Source organism: Antedon bifida, chromosome 5 (genome assembly GCF_963402885.1).
Source record: "Antedon bifida chromosome 5, ecAntBifi1.1, whole genome shotgun sequence".
Taxonomy (NCBI): domain Eukaryota; kingdom Metazoa; phylum Echinodermata; class Crinoidea; order Comatulida; family Antedonidae; genus Antedon; species Antedon bifida.
In genome coordinates this window covers 30,636,133-30,658,846 of record NC_136230.1, presented here as the reverse complement: position 1 = coordinate 30,658,846, position 22,714 = coordinate 30,636,133, and the positions used below count along the sequence as shown (strand labels likewise).

General features: G+C 33.6%; 1 protein-coding gene across 2 annotated transcripts; it reads right to left on the bottom strand.

The window, feature by feature from the left end:
• Positions 1 to 166: 166 nt before the first annotated feature.
• LOC144842920 (uncharacterized) lies at positions 167 to 21,908 on the bottom strand. Of its 2 annotated transcripts, XM_078699520.1 has the most exons (30): positions 21,782 to 21,908; positions 20,427 to 20,500; positions 20,044 to 20,202; positions 19,603 to 19,637; positions 19,333 to 19,456; positions 19,040 to 19,198; positions 17,507 to 17,541; positions 16,803 to 17,212; positions 16,441 to 16,521; positions 15,986 to 16,089; positions 12,446 to 15,631; positions 11,624 to 11,767; positions 10,981 to 11,232; positions 10,491 to 10,628; positions 9,936 to 10,113; positions 9,396 to 9,533; positions 8,798 to 8,973; positions 8,466 to 8,699; positions 8,133 to 8,269; positions 7,767 to 7,915; positions 7,423 to 7,579; positions 6,873 to 6,966; positions 6,537 to 6,652; positions 6,102 to 6,279; positions 5,919 to 5,951; positions 5,547 to 5,699; positions 4,992 to 5,228; positions 4,388 to 4,459; positions 3,920 to 3,958; positions 167 to 3,603 (listed from the first exon to the last, which is right to left on the bottom strand). In XM_078699520.1, the coding sequence occupies exons 2-30, from the start codon at positions 20,430 to 20,432 to the stop codon at positions 3,364 to 3,366; spliced, it is 7,164 nt and encodes a 2,387-aa protein (XP_078555646.1). In that variant the 5' UTR covers positions 20,433 to 20,500; positions 21,782 to 21,908; the 3' UTR covers positions 167 to 3,363. The 2 variants fall into 2 exon arrangements, with proteins under 2 accessions (XP_078555646.1, XP_078555647.1); XM_078699521.1 differs by lacking the exons at positions 17,507 to 17,541; positions 19,040 to 19,198 and having other exon boundaries at positions 16,803 to 17,061; positions 19,282 to 19,456.
• Between the last annotated feature and the right edge of the window lie 806 nt (positions 21,909 to 22,714).

Here is a 22,714-nt window from a genome sequence, read left to right as displayed (position 1 = left end):
CATAATCGCTAAACAGTTTTAATTGAAATGTAGTTTGCCGAAGTTAGTTTGGTCGAGTAAAACAAAATTGTGCAGAGAGGGGAATTATAAACTGCGCTTGACACAAACACGTCTGACTTACCCCATTGGGAACACACTGGCCTTAGCAATGATAACAATAACACAATTGAGTTAAGCATAACCTATTTTATTACATGATAAATACAGTAAAAACTTTAGCAGCATCAACAAATAAAGGCGGCAAAATGGCTTTGACGCTCATCGCAGACAACATGCTACATCTTAAATATTTCAAGTATAATTTGTTCTGGGTATACAAGTACAATCCGAGCATAATTATAGTTTAACTAGATTTCTAAAAGCACCGCTAATAAACAACAATAAAACCATATAAGGCCAATAGTTGCTTGGAAGTACAACACAGTACTGAAACTTATATAACAGTTATAGCCACGACCAGTTATAGCCACGACCAGTTATAGCCACGACCAGTTATAGCCACGACCAGTTATAGCCACGACCAGTTATACCTACGACCAGTTATAGCCACGACCAGTTATACCTACGACCAGTTATACCTACAACCCGTTATAGCCACAACCAGTTATAGCCACAACCAGTTATAGCCACAACCAGTTATACCTACGATCAGTTATACCTACGACCAGTTATAGCCACGACCAGTTATAGCCACGACCAGTTATAGCCACGACAAGTTATAGCCACGACCAGTTATATCCACAACCAGTTACTATACCCACAACCAGATATAGCCACAACCAAATATAGCCACAACCAGTTTATAGCCATGACCAGTCTGGCCATGACAGTACACAAGGTATAGGCCCATCTTCGACCTTTGCCGAAAAAAAACAATAAATAATGGGATTAATCGAGGGTGAGTTTATAGCATCTGTAGTATGGTCAACCTTTAAATTCCTGTCTTTTGTATCACATGGTTTAAGAATGTTCAAAAGTATCTAAAATGTGCATCATTCACCTATGATTTTACCAACAATTCATCTGATTTCCTGACTCCGCCTCCTTCATCTGTACTCAAGTTTTAATGATAAAACATCCCATACATTTTATTTAGCATTCCTATATCATACGGTTTACATTTAATTACATTTTTATCTACAAAATATTTTCACACAATCTTTACTAAAGACCTACAACATTTAACAATAATATGGAAGCAGGGAAGCGAATGTAACCTCACTCTTATCTGATGCAAGGAAATAAGAAATGAAAAGACAGTAATCACATGAGAATCAGTACATGCAATTGACACACAAAACAGCAGATATACAATACACAGAGTCATGACATCAATACAATCAGTGTAAACATTCTATCAACATAATACCAAATACATGGACACAGTATCATGTCCATTGACAACAAACAGTCTGCAGTATAGTGTCTGTTGATGCCAACCTTCATCCCACATGGGCTGGTGTGAGGACCAAGAAAGACTATAGTTGAAGTAAGTTAAGATTTAGGTGTCCGTCATAGATGGAGGTGTTGTCAGCAGAGATGATACTGCAGGCTGTCAATTGTTGCTATAGTCCTGAAGGTACCTCCATGCTATAGTACAAGAATCGGTTGATACTTGATAAATTAATTACTTGTCCCCCCTGCTCTCCTTTATATTATTCTATTACAACTATTCACTACACACTTCTCTTACCTCTTGCTTTATCAAATTAGCCTAATATATTTATTTACAGTAATATTGAAAATTAATTAATATTAACAGAATTACAAAAACTGAAAGAATAAACTTAAAGCAATTTAAAGTCGCCATACAACAATATTTGTACGATATCCATCCTTGTTGAAAACATAAATTAATTGGTTCTCTAAGCTGTAAAATTGAACTAGTTAAAACAATCATGCAAGTAGCTTAGTGATATTTCTCCTTTTCTGCTGGTAAAACAGCAGCTAAACTAAACCTCTAAACCACTAGATTGGACCGCACTATGTAGGCCTAACATTCAAAATCTCTTAACAATACAATATGAAGTTGTAATTGTAAAAAAAAAAAGCCTTTGTGTATTAAAACAATATACAAAAAATTCAGAAACAAAACATTGTTAATTCCAAGGTTGAAACAAAATTATAAGATAAAAGTAAAATTGACAATATGGCATAAAGATATTATATAGTGAAAACATCTCTATAAACATATCCAACAAATATCTAGCAATACACTAATGCACATGCCTACAAAACAAACAACATTGTGATAGCTTCAGATGTGACCCAAGTCTCTAGTCTCTAGATTTTGTTTTGTATTCTTTTACAAGTTCCATCAGTGGGCATTTTGATTATTGTTCTTAACTAAATACCAGCTCAAGTATAGGTATGACACGCCATGTGTTTTAAACTAAATATTAAACTGAATTGCCATCTAGACTCTATACAATTCAGATAGCTTCTGTAACTATACATACTCTTCACAAAGGAAACAGTGTTTTTAACTAGTAATATCAAAAGCATTTTAAACTTTTATAAAAAATTAATTTATTTAGTAAATGAGTTTTCAAAAAATGTAATGCAAGACAAATAATACAAACATAATACACACATTATATCAACATCATATTAGTGTTAATGTATTCAAATAAATTAGAATACTAGTTTATAAACTAAGTAACTAGAATCAATACACATGTAAAGATCTTAGCACACAAAAGAAATGTATTGGTAAAGTAGGGTTTATTGAGGCTTTACTCTACAATATTGCATCAAGCCACAGATAGTATTGATATAATACACTTAGACACAGAAAAACAAACTCTAAACCAAAATAATTTTTCTAAATTGGAGACAAAGAACAAGACCTCCGTGAATAAAAAAAACCACAGGCACTCTCCTAAAATCAGGTACTCTCCTAAAACCAGGCACTCTCCTAAAAAAACCAGGTACTCTCCCAAGACCAGGCACTCTTCTAAAATCAGGTACTCTCCCAAGACCAGGCACTCTCCCAAGACCAGGTACTCTCCCAAAACCAGGTACTCTCCCAAAACTTAGAATTCTACCAACTCTTTAAATGTAATCTGGAAAGTGTGAGTTTCAGTGCGAGTACAATACAGAGGTGGTATGTATGACACAACTTATTACCCTTCAATAAAGTTAGGGATCATTTCAAAATTATTCTACATTTTTTACTGTAATGAAGTATGATTTTAGTTTGTTTTAATGAAAATGCAGTCAGTGCAATAAACAGTGTGTATGTTAATCAAAAACAAACTTGCTAAATAAATGAGAGAGTAAACAAGATTAAACGTGGTTTCTTCATTTTTATAAGAATAAAGGATGCTGTGCTGTGTTGTTACAAAATGTGTTACAATTGTTTCATTTTGATATCGGTCCATTACCTGCAGGAGGATCATCATCATCATCAATAATTTCAACAATGGTTGGACCGCTGGACGTTGACGACGACGCAAGATTCCTCATCCTACTGAACATATTAGAAACACTTGTCCCGAATTGTTGCTCTTGTTGCTTGCGTTGCGTCTCCGCAATAGCGGCCTGCATCGCAAGCAGGTTCTGTTGAACCGCGTACCTTTGTTGATTCAGTTCGTGAACACTCTACAATTAAAACAGATTTTGTTGAAAATAAATAGTTCCATTTGGGCAACACTAACGCTCTGTCTACACTATTAAACTTTATGTGACAAAAAATGTGAGGTGCCCATATATGGACATGATGTCATATCACTACTATATTTGGGCATATCACTACTGTATTTGGGCCTATCACTACTGTATTTGGGCATATCACTACCATATTTGGGTACATTATTAGTGCAATTACCAGAATTATTAACATGCATTCAGCTATAAAATGTTCTCAGGAATGAAGTATAAATTTAGCAATACTAAATTGTAAAGCACTTGTACTTACAGGCATGGTATAAGCACTCTGCTGAGCAGTGCGAGCATACTGTAACATAAAAAAACATTTTAAATGTTACAATAGATGCGCTGATGTTTTAATAATGTAACATACAATCACCGGGAGATGACACACCTCTCTCGGTGGGTCGATCTTCTGATATGTTAAATGTTACAATGGTTTAAAAGATAAATATCAATACTTGATATGCATGCAGATTGTACCAAGGCAATCTAACAACATGACGCCGAGCTCCGGAGATCAAAGGGTTTATCAGTGGTTGAGACACAATCAGTATGACGACTTAATATACACCGTGCGCTGCAAAGAATATGTACATAGTACAGAACTGTTGGTATTTGTCGCGAGACATAAGATCAAAGGACGAGTTCCTAGCTTGATTTCCTAGATTGCACATAGAGTTGGCAATACACAGTATGCAGATGTAACCAAATACTTTACATATAATCAACTTACCTGTTGCTGCAATATAGGGTTCAAGATCCTCTGGCCTGTCAATAGAGTATTATGACCCTGTTGATACAAGTGCTGAAAAAATAAACAACAATGTCTAACACACAATATTGTAAAATAAAAAGTATGAAAATACTTAATTTAAGCTAGGGAATTGTATAAAATATTGAAAATATACCTCTTACTGCAATTGCATTACCTACAAAACTTAAGCTAGGAAAACCCATAAAATATCAAAAATATCCTACATCATATTGATGCATTATTACCTACAAAACTTAAGCTAGGAAAACCTATCAAATACAAAAAAAAGCCTACCCCATATTGATGCATTACCTACAAAACTTAAGCTAGGAAAGCCTATAAAATATCAAAAATATCCTACCCCATATTGATGTATTACCTACAAAACTTAAGCTAGGAAAACCTATAAAATATTGAAAAAAGCCTACCCCATATTGTTGCATTACCTACAAAACTTAAGCTAGGAAAACCTATAAAATATCGAAAAAAGCCTACCCCATATTGATGCATTATTACCTACAAAACTTAAGCTAGGAAAGCCTATAAAATACGGAAAACCTATAAAATATCGAAAAAATCCTACCCCATATTGCTGCATAAACTGCGCATTTGCAGCCGCTACCCCAGCTACCCCAGGTTGCATATTATGTATTTGGAACTGTACACGCCCTTCTTTCTCAGCTTCATAATCTTTCCACGCTTCCTTTCTTTCTTCTTCAGTCAATTCTTCCGCAATTTTGTTCTCCAAGAGGGAGTCATGTTCATGGTACTTGACAATCCAATCAGCTTGGTTCTTTAGAAGTTCAGCAAGAACAAAATCCTGAAAGAGGGTTTTAAATTTTCAACCGCATTTTTTTATTATTCACATAAAAACTTACTTCATATTGTGTGATCTAGCCAAGCATGATTGCAGTAGTTTTTTTTCCAAATCTAAAGCTCTGTCTACACTATCAAACTAGTTTGACAAAAAAATGCATAAATTGCCCATATATGGTAGTGATATGCCCAAATATGGTAGTGATATCATCATGTCCATAAATGGGCACATCACATTTTTTTGTCACATAAAGTTTGATAGACAGAGCTTTACATAAACTCAAAAATAGATTTAAACATTTAGTAAAACGTTTCAACCTACTTTTGGGAGAGTTGGAGTAGGTCTTTCAGGCCGGTTGGGATCATCTAAACGATCTGGTGTAAAATTATAAAGTTCAGAAAGATCATTTGATGTGAAATGTCTTTCGATTTGATGTTCATCTACGACACGTTGAGATAAAGACTGCTTTGTAACCTGTCAGAGAGAAAAATATAGTTTTAGATTATTTGCGTTTAAGACCCTTATCTTATTATCTTCATAAATAATCAAAGTGGTTTTTAAAAACCGTTACAAAAGGAGAAGAGATGATTTTTTCTGGTAAACCATTCTATACTTTAAAAACACAAATTTTCTCCCATACTTAAGTATGATTAGACAGTTTCAACTTAAGTTTCAAATAATCAATACACCTACCTGACGTTCATATATTTTCTCTTCCATAGTACCCTAAAATAAAGAAATAAAAATAGGCATTTTAAGAATTATATAAAATCAATATAAATGTTTTTTAATTGAATATAAGTGGACAAAATATGCATATTTTGTTGATTAATCTAATCAGCTAAGCCCTGACATTGAGAGACTTCTAGAACCTACCTGTGCCACCAAACGATAAACATAGACAGCTTTCGTTTGGCCGAATCTATAAACTCTAAATATGGACTGTATATCATGGCTAGGGTTCCATGATGCATCAAATAAAATGACTCGATTTGCTGCCACCAGATTTGTGCCCAGCGACCCGGCTCTTGTTGAGATTAAAAATAGACGAGATCTAAAGAGAAGAAAATATATCATCACATCCACACTTCATTGCAATTTTTTGATAAGCATTAATTTTTAATATCTTTAACTCTGTCTTCATTATCAAACTTTATGTGACAAAACAATGTGATGTACCCATATATGGACATGATGATGTCAAATCACTACCATATTTGGGCACATCACACTTTTTCACATCAAACTAGTTTGATAGTGTAGACAGAGCTTCATGAATGTCAATACATTAATTATTATCAACATGTTTACCTTAGGTCATCTGGGTCATTGAATATGTCAGCCCATCGCGCCCGCATTTGTGGGGCAGTGGATCCATCCATACGGAAGTAGTCTACTCCTTTGACCCATGAACCAGTTCCAGCAATCTAAAATGTAAAAAAAAAGTATTATTAGTATGGTATTGAGTTTTATTTATAAAAAGCATCTAATATTTTGAGTGGTTATTACGATTATATGAATAAACCTACTAGGTGTTTGAAGTAACTTGGCCAAATGAATAAATAATATGGAAAAGTTACTAAGACTACATTTCCAACATTTATATTTTAAAATAAATAAGAATATATAATAAAATGTGTCAATTACTTCTTCAGAATCTTCTTGTGGTTCTGATTCTTCAATATGTTGAAGAAAGTCCTCAATTAAATCCAGCGACAGTAAGCTTTGGCTAAACACCAGACTGAAAAGAAAAATAAATATAATCTGAACATATACTTAAATTGGTTGATAGTTGGTCTATATTTCACGCTCTGCCAGACAGAGAATAGACTCAGTTCTCTTCAACCTGTTACAGCATAATGTATAGCAACAATTTATAGTGCTCAATTATATGTTGTAACTCAGTGTGGATTGCATAATCATGGAGGGAGAGGAGAAAGAGAGGGGGAGGAGGGAGGAAGATAGAGGACGGAGGAAGGGAGAAAGAGAGAGGAGGAAGAGAGGGAAGGAGATGAAGAAGAGAGGATTGGAGAGAGAAAGGGGAGAAGGGAGGGAGGAAGAGAGAGAGAGAAGGTAGAGAAGGAGGAAGGAAGAGAGGAGAGAGGAAGGAAGGGAGAAAGAGGAGAAGGGATGGAGGAGTAGGAGGAGGGAGAGGAGGGAGGAAGGGAAGACTTTTAAATTGTCATTGGTTGCTTACACTTTATCCCCAACCATTTCAGCAAGTTTTAAAATCTCCATTAACAACAGTAATTTTCCACTCATATCCAGGTTGTTTTTACAATCTTCTGGTACTAATGTACTGTACCACTCGTCATCCCCTGGAAGGCCTTGGTCCAATTCAACAAGTTCTGGCTCTGAAAATAAATTGTAGAATTAGTACAGATTTTGGGTGTCTAGCAACCAATATTTTTATGTAGTTTTTTCTGGCAATAAATGAGTAAATAAATAAAAAAAAATAAAAAAACAAATTTGAATTATAACAAAAGAAAAAATTGTCACAAAACAGTTGGGATTTTCAAAATAAATCCTATTACTACATACCTTCAGCGGCCGCTGCAGCACCGCTTCTTGTGTTTCTTGCCCGACTTCTCGTCTTCCAAGTGTTCACCACCTCTACACTACTGTCAGATTTGGCACCATCTGATTTTCCACCCTTTTGCTTTCGTTTCGCTTTAGCTATCAATTCATCTCTAAAAATAGAAAACAGCAAATGTCTTTCATTAAGAAATTCTTATATTATAAGTATTCTGGTCCGATAAATCTATTCCAATTGAGTGGTGTTAATAACTTAAAGCTCTGTCTACACTATCAAACTTTGTGTAACAAAAAAATGTGATTTGCCCATATGGAGATGATGTCATATCACTACCATATTTGGTGATAGCACTACCATATTTGGGTACCTACTCGCTATCACTGCATCCACTATTTCTCCATTCTTTTTCCTTTGATTTATTATCATCAATAAATTCAACCAAACTGTCGTCACTAGCCAATTCCTCACCAGACGTTATGAAGTCGGACATTTCGTCATCATATCTGGCCTGCAAAATAATAAATTTTACATATCATTTTAGGATACCATACCACATATGCCCAAATGAAGATAATCTTAAAAAGGCAAAGATAGATAGATAGAATTCAAAACAATATTATATAATGTACAAAATAATCTATCAATTAACTTCAAACGTTCTAAATTGTTTACAATTATCATTACCAAAATGCATGATGACTAACCTTTTTAATGTCACGGATCGTTGAAAGTCTAAGAACCCACGGGTGAGTCCAAATTCTCATCAGTGCCTGATAGTCCGCAAACAGTCCCATACGTTGGTTCTCGCCGTTTTGTGATCGTGCATAAGAATTGAGATACTTCTCGTACAACTCCATCTGTACTTTAGACAGCCTCACAGAAACAACGTACTCATGTTTTGGGGGCAAGTAATTAGCAAGAGCCGAGTAATCCCTTCGCTGAAATTAATAAATTAACAAAAATGATAGTTATAGTTGGTTTATGAGAATGCACAAGCGGTTTGTTACGCTTCAACACATTTAAAATCGTCACCTACCTGCACGCATCCTGAAAGCATTTCGTGCAATACGTGTGCACGTCTTTTCATGACACGCACATCATGTCGACTTGCGTCAGAGCTCTGTCCGTTTGTAATTGGATTCACAAATCGATTGCAAAACTCTTTTTTGGTTCCCAGTAGACTGGGTTTCACAAAGTCTACCATACAATGATCTACAATATAAAATATAGATACAAAATAGTATGCTATTCTCTAGCCTGTATCCAAGCAGGGTTCAAAGTTCAAACTCCTTTTCCTTGAGGTGACCTTTTCAAAATATAGGGCAGCAACAGAAGTGATGAAGTGGTATAGGCAATCTTTGATTCTAAAACTTTAAATAAATTTGAATAACAGTATTGCAAATATGGGAAGTGTTTTGAATTTGATTTCTTAAGGATGAAACGTCTTGACTCTGCTGTCTGAGTTGAATTCCAAAAATACTAATCGTCTTGAGATAGCATCGGGCGTAGTTTTTAGGTAGTCGGGAGAACATTAAACATGTTAAACTTTGAGATGACTCATCTGCCCTCGTTGTACGATGCTGTGTCAGTTGGCCTTAACCGTGGCTAAAACATAGACAAACAGACAGACTTACATTCTATTAGGTTATTTTGTAGTGGCGTTCCTGTCAAACATATTCTCCTTCGAGTCTTAATCTGATTCAAAGCTTTAGAGATCACAGTCTGTTCATTTTTTAACATGTGCCCTTCGTCACATACGACAATATCTGGCCCTGAAAAACAAAACAAAAAACCCCAAGTTTTTCACTTAACATTGCCAAATCATGTCAGTGTTAACTCATTCTTGAAACTATATCAATTACTTATTACTTACTTGTTACTTGTTTGCATAGCTATAACCATTATTGGGGACATTTCGCCGTCATTGACATTATGTTGACATAGCACAACAATGAGAGACATTAATTTTGATGAGAAGGTTATGGAACACTAATTAATTTTAATTTTAAAAACAGAAATATTTAAGTAATCGCATTTTGTTTGAGAGGGAGTAATAGTACAGTATAACAAAATATAGAATAGCATCATGTTTTATTTCATTATTATTCATCATACTTGACTACCAAACTGTTCTACAAGAGGGCGCTTAGAGATGGTAAATTGATGCCAATTACCTGGGTCAGTCAGAGCTTCGGAAAAAGTTTTCTTTTGTGATTTTTTGCGAATTCGTGCACCTGTGGCCAAATTACGATACATCGAGTATCCTATGATCATAACACCTCCGTTTTTATGCCAAAAACGTAACGTATCTGCACGACCGTAGTTATCTTTTATTGAAGACATCTCGTACACCTGAGGAAAAAAAGCAACAATACAGCTTATCATTGAATGAGTTTATGGTTCCTTGAATATCAAAATTGGGTAAAATTCTGTGGAATATTTGTAGTGGCTTAGTCTCTATTCACACACGTCATTTTCTATAAATATTGTGAGATCACCTGGAGGGTATTATATAAACAGGATATTTTGATGTAAAAGCTCTGGCCAAATGTGATGTGCCCATATATGACATGATGTCATATCACTACCATATTCTAGCATATCACTACCATATTCTAGCATATCACTACCATATTTGGGCACATCACACTTCTTTTGTCAAACTAGTTTGATAGTGTAGACAGAGCTTAACACGACATATAAACTACAATTTAAAGAGTCATACTTACAGGGATTTCGCTTTCTTTCCCTAGCCATTTGTCAAACTCGTTCACCCAGTTGAGCACTGTATTTAGTGGAGCTACCACAAGACAGTGCTTAGCTCCAATTTCTTCTGATGACATCACAGTATGAATGTAAGATATCACCTACAAAATAAGTCTTTGTGAACATTTTTTTTTGACATGAGAGCAAAAAAGGATTTTAACCTAGGAACTTCGGTATCAGTAGCATCAAAACCACCAAGATACAATCCAATTCCCACTCTCTAAAAATGTATGTGCTGATGGCCAAAAGCTTGTAAATTCCCCCATACGAGGCCCACTATGATTTACACTACTAAGCTGTCAACACTATCAAACTTTATGTGACAAAAAATGTGATGTGTCCATTATCGGACACGATGATGTCATATTACTACTATACATGGGCACATCACACTTTTTTGTCAAACTAGTTTGATAATGTAGACAGAGCTTTACAGATTGCAGTTTATTTTACCTGTAGCGTCTTTCCTAGGCCCATACAGTGGGCAAGAATGCATCCTCCGCCATCATCTCCAATTTTATCCATATTTTCATACGTCGAATCCCACAGAAATTGTATACCCTTGACTTGATGTGGTTTCAGATTCTTGGATATAGCTTTGTCCACCTCAAGTACTACTTTATCTTTTTTTTTCTTGTCATATTCAAGAACGCATGCAGTCACCTTGGAGCTCTCTTTTGGCTTGTCTTCATTCTCATCAATGACCTTAAACAACAAACATTGAACAATGAAAGATAATCTACAATCTACAACTAAAAAGGTACTCCAAACAAGAAACCCTTTCTTAAGGAAGTGTCTAATTGTAGGCCTACCTCTTTTTCCAACTCCCATGCAAAGTTTCAACGAAAGATATTTATCTGATACTATTTTACCAATTTTTCTATTTTCTTAAATTCTCTTAAGTTTCAACTGAGACACTAAAGCTATTCTTATTCTAATATACTTCTCTTTTTTCTGCAACTCTTTTACATCTCTCAAGTTCCAACCGAGACACTAAAGTTATTTTATTCTATTATACCTCTTTCCTTTTTTCTGCAACTCTTTTACATCTCTCAAGTTCCAACCGAGACACTAAAGTTATTTTATTCTATTATACCTCTTTTCTTTTTTCTGCAACTCTTTTACGTCTCTCAAGTTCCAACTGAGCTGCTGCTTTAGTTTCTTGCTTCAACTTGCTATCTTTCATTACTTTCCTTATGTTCCGACGTTTGCTCTTACTTGGTGTGTCAGGATCTTCAACCTATCAAAACAGTGAATACATAAGATAAATCTTTATTGTCATGAACACAACAAGGCGAACATGAAATTGGTTTTCCTTGATGCTTAAAAACACATACAATATATAAAACATTAAAAATATCAATACAATACATTAAAACTATATACATCAGTAAACAAGTAAACAAACTATCTTTGGAATGTTGTGTTGGAAACATGAATAGAGTTGTGGACAAATGATTTCCTACATCGAGTGGTATTGCACATTAAAGGACGAATTCTACCTGATTACAGTAGTAAACATTTGGCCATACTCATCATTATCCCAAATTTATTTTATTTATTATAATTTTATCCAAAATATTTTGGTTTCTGCATATTCGCTATTAGCTATACAATATCTTAATGTTAATGTAAAATTTATATAGTGCTTTTAACAATCAACTGATTGTCCCAAAGAGCTCAACATTCCATTTTCGTTTCTATGGCGCCTTTACAATGATCATCAAAGCACAAGAGCCAATCATCTGTTAAAGGAGGAGGATTGAGTGTTTCTAAGAGTTTTTAAAAATGTGTTACTGATGGTGAATTGCGAAGGATTTTTTATTCTAGGGCAAGTTTTGAAAATGAATGTTAACCAGATCGGTGAAAGTACCAATACCTTTAGAAAGTTATTTGAAGGACATAAAGAATTGCAAACCTTTTTCTCTTTCTCATCCTCTTCATCAGAGTCTTTGGATGAATCTGATGCCAATTTGATTCTTCTTCGCCTTTTCTTCCTCTTTCTACCAGTCTCTTCTTTCCCAGAAGTCTGAGAGCTTTCACCATCCTTTTTTCTTCTACGCCTTTTCTTCTTTTGTTTTATTTTCTCCTCAGAACTTTCCATTTCTTCAGAAGTGCTGTCTTCAGAATTTTTTCTTTTAGATTTCTTTCCTTTGGATTTTTTCTTTCCAACTGAATCATCAGAACTAGTTTCAGAATTATTTGAATTCAGTTTCTTTCGTTTTCCTCTTTTTCCTTTTGTATCAGAATCAGATGATGAATTAGTTGAGCTGGAATTATCCTGTTTTCTCTTTCTTTTCAGCATTTGTGCTCTTCTGTTCGCTCGCTTTTCACGTTTACTCTGATTATCTTCATCACTACTGTCACTACTTTCTCTTAGAATTACTTGCATAAGTCGATGTGCTTTTCTTTTTTTCTTTTTTTTAGTGTCATCAGAATCGGTTTCTTCCTCAGAGGATTCTTCAGTCTCTTCCTCGGAAGATTCTTCCTTTTCTTCATCATCATCATCCTCATCTTTCTCCGATTTTTCAGATTTCTTTTTCTTCTTCTTATTATTACCATCTGAGTCAGATTCATCTTTTTTTTCAGAAGCATTTCTATCTTCCTTTTCTTTTTTAGATTTCTCTTTCGTTTTTTTCTTCTTATCCTTTTGTTTATCCTCATCTCCAGAGCATTCATCTGATGCGTTAACACCTTCTGCTGCTTCTTCAGCTTTGATTTCTGCAAGCACTAACTTTTCAGCAAATTCGTCAACATCCACATCACTTTTATCGGAAATGTCTGACCCTAAATAGCCATTATCTGTAGGTTCTAAATCTATCATTTCTTGATCTGATCCATCTTTTTCTTTTGCTTCCAGAGCATGTTTTCTTCTTTGTTCTGTGTCGTCACTCAGATCAGAAGAGCTTACCTCTAGATCAGAAATGGAATTCTTGGTCTTCTTTGACTTGGATTTTTTCTTTTTCACTTTATCTTTTTTTTCTGGTGTTTTTTCTACATCAGATTCGTCAGGTTTGGGCTTCTTCTTTTTATTCCTTTTGGCAAGATTTGCTATCAATTTCTCTATCGAAGAATCTGATTGAGAATCTTCTTTCCTATCCTCTTTATCTTTCCTTTTCTCCACTTTGTCTGAACATTCTTTTTTTCTTACATCCTTTTTCTTAATCTTTTTACTATTATTCTTGCAGTTTCCATCCCCTTTCTTTTTGCGCTTTTCATCAATATCTAACAAAGAATCATCAGAATCATCTTCTTCTTCACTTGATGTTTCATTTGTGCTATTTTGATCTTCTGTTTTGACGTGTTCTCTTTCGGATTTTTTCTTTTTCACTTTATCTTTTTTTTCTGGTGTTTTTTCTACATCAGATTCGTCAGTTTCGGGCTTCTTTTTATTCTTTTTGGCAAGATTTGTTATCAATTTCTCTATCGAAGAATCTGATTGAGAATCTTCTTTCCTATCCTCTTTATCTATTCTTTTCTCCACTTTGTCTGAACATTCTTTTTTTCTTACATCCTTTTTCTTAATCTTTTTACTTTTATTCTTGCAGTTTCCATCCCCTTTCTGTTTGCACTTTTCATCAATATCTAACAAAGAATCATCAGAATCATCTTCTTCTTCACTTGATGTTTCATTTTTGCTATTTTGATCTTCTGTTTTGACATGTTCTCTTTCCTTTTCTAGTTTCTCTTTATCATCATCAGAATCTGAAGAACTTTTGTCTGTTTCTGTTTTGATGTGTTCTTTTTCCCTCTCTATTTTCTCATTTTCATCATCAGAATCTGAAGAACCTTTGTCTGTTTCTGTTTTGATGTGTTCTTTTTCCTTCTCTAATTTCTCCTTTTCATCATCAGAATCTGAAGAATTTTGTTCTGCTTCTGTTTTGATGTGTTTTATCTCCTTCTTTATTTTCACTTTTTCATCATCAGAATCTGAAGACATTTTTTCTTCTTCACTTGACAAAACTTCTTCTCCATCTTTCTTAATTTGATCTTTTTCATTTTTTTCTTTATCCTCTTTCTTTGACTCAATTTCTTCTTCATCATCATCACTCGATTGCAGCAAATTATCATCCTCCTTGTCTCTATCTCCTTCATCTTCATTTCCAACGGACTCTGCTTTCTGCGTAACATCTTTTGGTTTATCTGTTTTTGCTTGTTTCAACGTTTCTGCCTCTTCTGAACTTTCATTTGATAAATCCTTTTGTTTGTCACCCTTGTTCCTATTTTTTCTCTTACTCTTGCTTTTTTCCTTGTTAAGCTCAAATTCTAATTCTGAATCAGAGCTACTATCATCTGATTCTCTTGATATTTTCCCATTCATTTCAGATGTTTCTTTCTGGACACTTTCTTTTGTTTCATCATCACCTTTTGATTTCTGATCAATTTCACAGATATCACTACTTTCATCACTTTTACTACACAGTGCCTTTCTGCTATCATGATTTAAAGTAGTTTTTAGTTTCCTTGGGGACTTGGAAAATCTTTTTGAATGATTTAGACTGCCATTTTGCAATGATTTTTTCTTCCTTTTCCTTTCTTTCTTGTAATCGCCATCAGACCATTCCGGTTCATCACTGTCATCAGATGATAAACTAACAAGAAAGTTCAAAACTTGTTTTTGTAAGGATTTAGCAACATCCATAACAACATTCAAATTTCTAACAAATGTTTTTAAAGTTCTTGTTTCCATTCCCACAAATTCACTTGCTGGTGGTTTAAACTTTTTGCCTTTGAAAGGTTTTAGTTCATTTGATAAGTAGTCTGCATGTTTCTTTATATTTAACAATATTCTTGACATATCACTGCCAACCTCAGGATTTTTAGATGGTGTCTTTTTATGTAAAACGCTAGAACATAACTGTTGCAAGTCAGCCAATTGAAATGGTTCACAGCCGTAGCATTTCCACTGGTAATCATCATCTGCATTTAGAATTCCAGATAATTCTTCTCGTCCGAGGTTACGTAGTATACAAGACCGACAAAAAACTTTACAACAAAAGTCGCAACAGATAAGTTTGCCGCCCTCACCACACCAATGACACTGCTCATCTATATCGTCTTCATCCTTAGTAAAAGATCCACTTGTATAAAAATTATAACATTTCTATTTGAAATAAAAATTAAAATGGTTGAAAATTAATACAGATTAAAATCAATATGGTTTAAAAAACATTGTAAAGTACATTTGTACTAATTTTACTCTGGGGCTGATCCAGGATTTTGAACGGGGAAAACCAACATATAGTATTAATAATCATAACTAGATATCAAAAGTTGTTAGTTTTTATCATCAAAAGTGGGAATTGCAATCTTGGATTTTATGAAATGCCTTTATATGGATATGATATCATATCCTTACCATATTTGGGCACATCACACATTTTTGTCACATAAAGCTTGATAGTGTAGACAGAGCTTTAGAAAAAGATCACAAACTTGTATGAATCGTGTAACTTACTCGACAAATGAGAACTTTGAGAGAAGGATGCTCGTGAAGTTTCCCCTTAATATCTGGATTTAATTGCGTATTGCAACTCGTACATCGTACAACATCCGAATCAGCTGAAATACAAACACACTGCTCTTTAAAAAACAATTTAAAATGTTCTTTCTCAATTAAAAACCACAGAGTAACATTCCACAGAAAATAATAGGCAATTTAAAAAAGAATTATTTTTGTCTTTTTTTTTTGGAAACACCAATCGTGATATTCATTGTATACAGCAACATTGACAACAAACACCTATACAACAAGGTATACAATTGGTTAGCTCACCATATATGCTAGACTCCAATCCAGCAGCTTACAGAAATAAAGCAAAAACATTAATTACAATTATGTTTGCAGATCACTAATTGACATGCAAGACATTTTTGCAGTGGCAGCACTTAAGGCTAGCAAACGTTACTCACTTCCTTTATTTCTTTTCTTTCTGAACTCCGGCCCTTTGAATTCATTCTCACTCGCACTTTCTGGTTGGACAACAATAGTACCTTAAAAAGAAGCAATCAAAATATGATCTTACTATTTATATCGTTAAGTGATAAGTATTTCTCATCACGGGACATCCACAGAGGAGGAGATCATTACAATCACCTTATGTTTAAAACCCAGCCGCCATTGTGATACATTGTGAAGACATGATGTCATATCACTACCATATTTGGGTATATTGTATCACTACCATATTTGGTCACATCACACTTTTTTTGTCAAACTAGTTTGATAGTGTAGACAGAGCTTAAGACATATTGTACAATGAGGCAATTCTTACCATCTTCCAGAGTAGAGACACCTTCACTGTTTGTTTGAATTAACAACCCTTCTTTCTTCTTCTTTTTACTCTTATCTTTTTGTTTCTCAGAATCACTACTTTTTTCAGATTCACTTTCTTCTTCCTCTTTTTCACGATTGTTGTTTGCTTTACCATTCTTCTTTAGTAAGTTTGTCTGTTCTTTTTCCTCTTTTATCTCATTAGATTCTTCTAGATTATGTTCATCTTTCATATCTTCATTACTGATATCCATACTATCACATTCATTTTTGTCATTATTATTCACTTTTCCTTTAGTTTGCTTTTCATCAACTTGCTCAACATTAGTTTCATCCTTTTCTTTTTTATTCAATGGTTTATCTTCCTTTTCATCACATTTGTGAGTGACATGTCTGGTCACATTTGGTTTCCTAATAAGGAAATAGGATGAATAACATATTTTAAGAAAACAGACAATAAATCGTTTGATAACATTTCTAAATTAGCTCCAGGTCCTATTGATATCTGGTTTTGATTCAGCACTTATGAGCATGCTCAGATAGTTACGGGCTTGAGCAGAATGTATGATAGATTGCATAGCTCTGTATAGTCTAGTCACCACTAATATAATATCTGTAGGAACTCCAGGCAAGCTCAGTATTAAAATTGGATCACTTTAGGTCAATTATGTGGAAAATGTATGGAAACTCAAAAAGAATGCATACCTTCTTGATCTTCTTCTACTTTGATTGCTTTCATCCTAAAAAAAAGAGGAGAATGAAAATGATTAACTTAGTTGAATCCGAATACAGTAATAGTTACAATAAAAATAGTCAAAGACATTTTAGAGACATTTATTGTCAAGAGTAAGGTTTTGATAAAATGAGATATTACTGTATATCATACTGTAAGCTATTTATCCACTATACTAATAAATAAATAATAGTACTTGGAAATTGGCACCTTAATATTATTATCACACACATATGTATGCATTCATATTGTAAGTCTGAAACTGAAGAGAAAGAAAATTGTAGTATGTATACTACAATTTACATCAATTTGCATAATATGTACATATTTATTATTACTATTTTAAAATGGACCTGAAATGGATTTTCGATTTTTTTCATTTTAGAATGACGTTTTGGGGGCTATTAGGTGTTGCTAGAACGTATATTGTTACAAAATATAAATTCGCCCTTTTGGGGAAAGCCCCATTTGAAAATCAAAAAAATTCGCGGGTGACGTCACTTTGCGAATATATTCCTATCCCTCCAATGGACAATTTGCAGTTTTTTGGCTATAACTCTTGAAATCTTTGGAGTATTTTCTAAAAAATGCTTGTGCTTTTGCAGAAACATATTTAGAATTTTTTTATATAAAATTATTACCGTATAAACGGTTATTTATCGAGTAAATGACGATTTAAAATCTCCAAATCGACAGGTTTTTTCTGGCAATACCGACGTTAGCCTGGCAACGTTGTCCAGGAAACAGCGCCGTGTGCAATGATGCGTATCCATATTTTTCGGTTTGTGTATTTTCAAAAATAGAATTTTGTATATCGTTCGTAATTTATACTGCTAAAATAAATGTGTTAGTTTCTTTAGTTTTTAGTTTAGCAGAATTAAATTAGTAATATGAGATGGTAATTTATTTGTCACGAATAAGGCAGTTCGAAAACGAATTTGATTCATATTTTACTTTGGCTTGACAATGAGCAGCAAGTTGTTGATATCGCTTTGGATGCACATGAAACGGAGCCTCGCATGGGTGGGTGGAGGATCGACTCCGGGCGCTGGGGCCTAGGCCTAGTAAAGGTTTGGGAGGTAGGCCTAGGCCTTCTAAATTCGGGTTTTAGAACAAAGTACATTTTAGGGCACTAAATTTCAACAACATTATATATTGAATAAATTAGTATTAGTGTCAGCGCTTCGCGTATCTTTCCTGGCCGTCGATCATTCACGGACTATCGGGCGGCATACACGCCCTCGATCGTCGTGTGTATATGTGACGTCGTGAATATAGATGCTCCCGACGGCCGTTGAAATAGAATATTGCAATGGCGTGAGTAATTTTCGCTAATTTACCAAGGTATCTTAAAATTTCGTTTTTTCTCAAAATACTATACATTTTGTTTTTATTTGTATGGGTTTGTGTTAATTTGATACATTTAAATAACATGTGTGAATTTCTTAAAAATCGAAAGTCCATTTCAGGTCCATTTTAAGTGAAAAGATACAATCCTTGTTTACATCTTTTTTCTCTTGTGGATCTTTATTATCCTCTTCTAGGCAATCTTTTTTTCCTTCAATGACTTCCATCATTTCATCCTTTGCCGCTCCATTTTCCTTTATTTCATCGTGTGATTCTTCTGTGACTTTATCTTTTTTTTTTTTGCTTTCTAAACTATCCTACAATAGAAAAAATCAAACATTCAAATTCAATCCTCTTTTATCTTATTAGATTCTTCTAGATTACGTTCATCTTTCATATCTTCATTACTGATATCCATATTATCACATTCATTTTTGTCATTATTATTTACTTTTCCATTAGTTTGCTTTTCATCTACTTGCTCCACATTATTTTCATCCTTTTCTTTTTTATTCAATGGTTTATCTTCCTCTTCATCACATTTGTGAGTGACATGTCTGGTCACATTTGGTTTCCTAATAAGGAAATAGGATGAATAACATATTTTAAGAAAAAAGAAAATAAATTCCAGTAAGCTCAATATCCAAATTAGATTACTTTAAGTCAATTATGGGGAAAATGTATGGAAAATCAAGTTAAGTAACTCAAAAAGAATGCATACCTTCTTGATCTTCTTCTGCCTTGATTGCTTTCTTCCTAAAAAAAGAGGAGAATGAAAATTATTAAATTAGTTGAATCCGAATACAGTAATAGTTACAATAAAAATAATCAATGACATTTGTTGATAAATAATTAAACTTAGAGACATTTATTGTCAAGAGCAAGGTAGCAGTATTTTCATAAAATAGATATTATATTACTATCAGCTATTCATCCACTATACTAATAAATAAATAATTAGTACTTGGAAATGTACATCTTAATAATATTACGACACACTAACATATGCATTCATATTGTGATTAAATAAAAAGTCTGAAACTGAACGGAAAGACAATTATAGTATGTATATACTACAAATAATGAATACATTACTTTGCATAATAATTAATATGTACATATTTATTATTACTAAAGTGAAAAGATCCAATCCTTTGTTTACCTCTTTTTTCTCTAGTGGATCTTTATTATCCTCTTCTATGCAATCTTTTTTTCCTTCAATGACTTCCATCATTTCATCCTTTGCCACTCCATTTTCTTTTATTTCATCGTTTGATTCTTCTGTGACTTTATATTTTGTTTTTTTGCTTTTTAAAATATCCTACAATAGAAAATATAAAACATTCAAATTCAATTCAAAATTTATAAAGCGCCTAATGTTGTGAAATCTCCAACGATGTACATACAAAAAAAACACTAAATATATATAACAGTTGCTAACAAACTCGGCGCCAATTGTCTCTCAGCCATCCCAGACTTGGGGACTCCTACCCTAGTGTGAAGGAATATTTGTTAAGTAGATTAGAAAAAAAGATTAATACTTACTTCCATAGTTAGGACAACAGCAATACTACAGTAGTAGTGAGGTGTTTTAAGTTTCAGAATTCATACCTAGGCATCTGAATGATAGAAAAAGACAATATCAGTCAACAATTCTCAAAGAAGATTCTATCAGTATTCAGAGAGTATGGTTTTGTAAAGTTTGTGTCTGGGGATTCAGCGAGTATATTCAAGCCATGTTTGTATAGCAGAACTCCCATTTTTAACTTGTCATCTGAGAAGACTTGTTCCACCACCAGAACTATTAGCGGTAAGCATCAAACCTGCACATATTTTAAGGCATAGGTCACTGTGCCTCTGTAACCATCCCTTAACGCATCAACTTTGATCATCTATTAGCAGAAATTATCTTATCTGGCTTTCTTCTTCCCATTTTCTCAACTTCTCACACGAAATATGACATTAAATATGCTGTAGTTGACCGTGTGCCAGTGGTTTGTACTGTGAGTTTGTGGCAATACTTAATATTGGAAGCACTACAGAAAACCTTGATATCTGTATGTTGTACATGTTGATGTTCAACATGAATATTCATCACATTGAATAAATTATGCAAATGAGAATGTAAAATTTGACAAAAATGCTATCTTAAAACAATATTTCAATGTAAACGGATTATAGTTATTATAGAAGAGGTTAGCATTCAGTAAATAATATTTATTACAAATGATGTTTTTTAAATAATTATTTTAAAAATTAAAACTTTTTCAATCAATAATGAGGTCATCTTTACTGATTGATGTTTTAAACTTACTCCCTCTGCTGTGAAAATTAAACTTTTTTTTAAAGAAATTTATTTTGAGTAAATTAAAATCATACACTCATGATTATCAACATAAACAAATGAGAGATATATATTTAAGTATAGTAGTATGTGATTGTATTAGTTTAAATGAAATAATACATCAATCCTACTCTACAATGTAGGGGGTGAGTACAATAAAGATAAAGGCGAGACACACAATAGCATAGCTGACTATTCTATGATGCATGTGAAATGTTGACATTTTCTTATTTCAGTTTCCGACTAGAAAGAACTAGGCCATTGTTAGGCATGGGCTAATAGCATAGGTTTTAACAACAGAAGAAAACATTAGAAGATTCAATTCTCTTTCCAAAGTTGTATCAATTAATCAAAACATTAGCCTACCCTACTAACTACACACATGAATGAATGACCCTCTCTGAACGTAAAATTCACCGGCAGCAAAATTGCAGTGAGTGTGCACTGTGCATGTTGCGTCGAGCAGCCGTCTTTCTCTATCTAGAGTGGACGCCTTTTACGTTATTTTTAGGGCAATACTAATCTAATGTATTCAAAAGAATGGCGACTAACTTACTTAGTAGTACCCTTGTAAACAGGAATTCAATCTTACTATAATAAAGTCTAGAATTTGATTAAGATTCGATGAGGCTGACAAAGTAGTCGCGACAAAAAGCACTGCGGATGAAAAATCCCAAATCCAGACAACAGCAGACAAACAGCGCCCCCAATAATTGCTTATTTTTCGCGCGTGATTTTAATAGTCTCTCGATGGATGACGTCTGCAAGCCTAGTTAGTTCGAAGGTCCCTCTCTTTTTTCACCCTGAGCCATTTATTTATTTTAAAAAAAACCATTTTATTAAAACACAAATCGATTCAACAAATGTTTTTTAAAAATTTATTTCCACATTTAATTTCGAAGGTGGTCTACCAAGAATGATCATTCAGCTCTGGTCACGGCGTTAAAATAATTTATCTTTTTTTGTACTCTCCTCGCCTCCTAAACAATGTATGCAGCACAATTAACAATGTTGAAATAAAACATGGATTAAAGAATGAATAAAAGCATCACGAACATTTAAAGATAATTAAGTCTATATTGTGTACAGATAAAATATTTTGTTACAATTTTTGTTGAATATGCCATTTTTAGGTCACAAAATATAGTTTCACTTTGACCAACAATTGGATCAAAAGAATATTAACCCGAAAAACTGTAATTTAAAGAAAAAGTAGTCAAATTGTCTGTCAGACAATAGATTTTGGTTAAAAACGGGTTTCAATTTTGTCTGAAATCATTGTTCTTGTTTGACGTGTAAAACTTTATAAAAAAACTGCAAAGACACAAAGTCTGATTTTATTATTCTCGGGCATTATGTTTTTGCGGGACATTTGCTGCCTGTATAATTTTAGCCAATCATGGGTCGTGTGACGTAAGTCAATATCGTATGGCTATTCCATTTTTAAACAGAGGTAATTCCATTTCAGAAAACAATTTTAAATCAACAG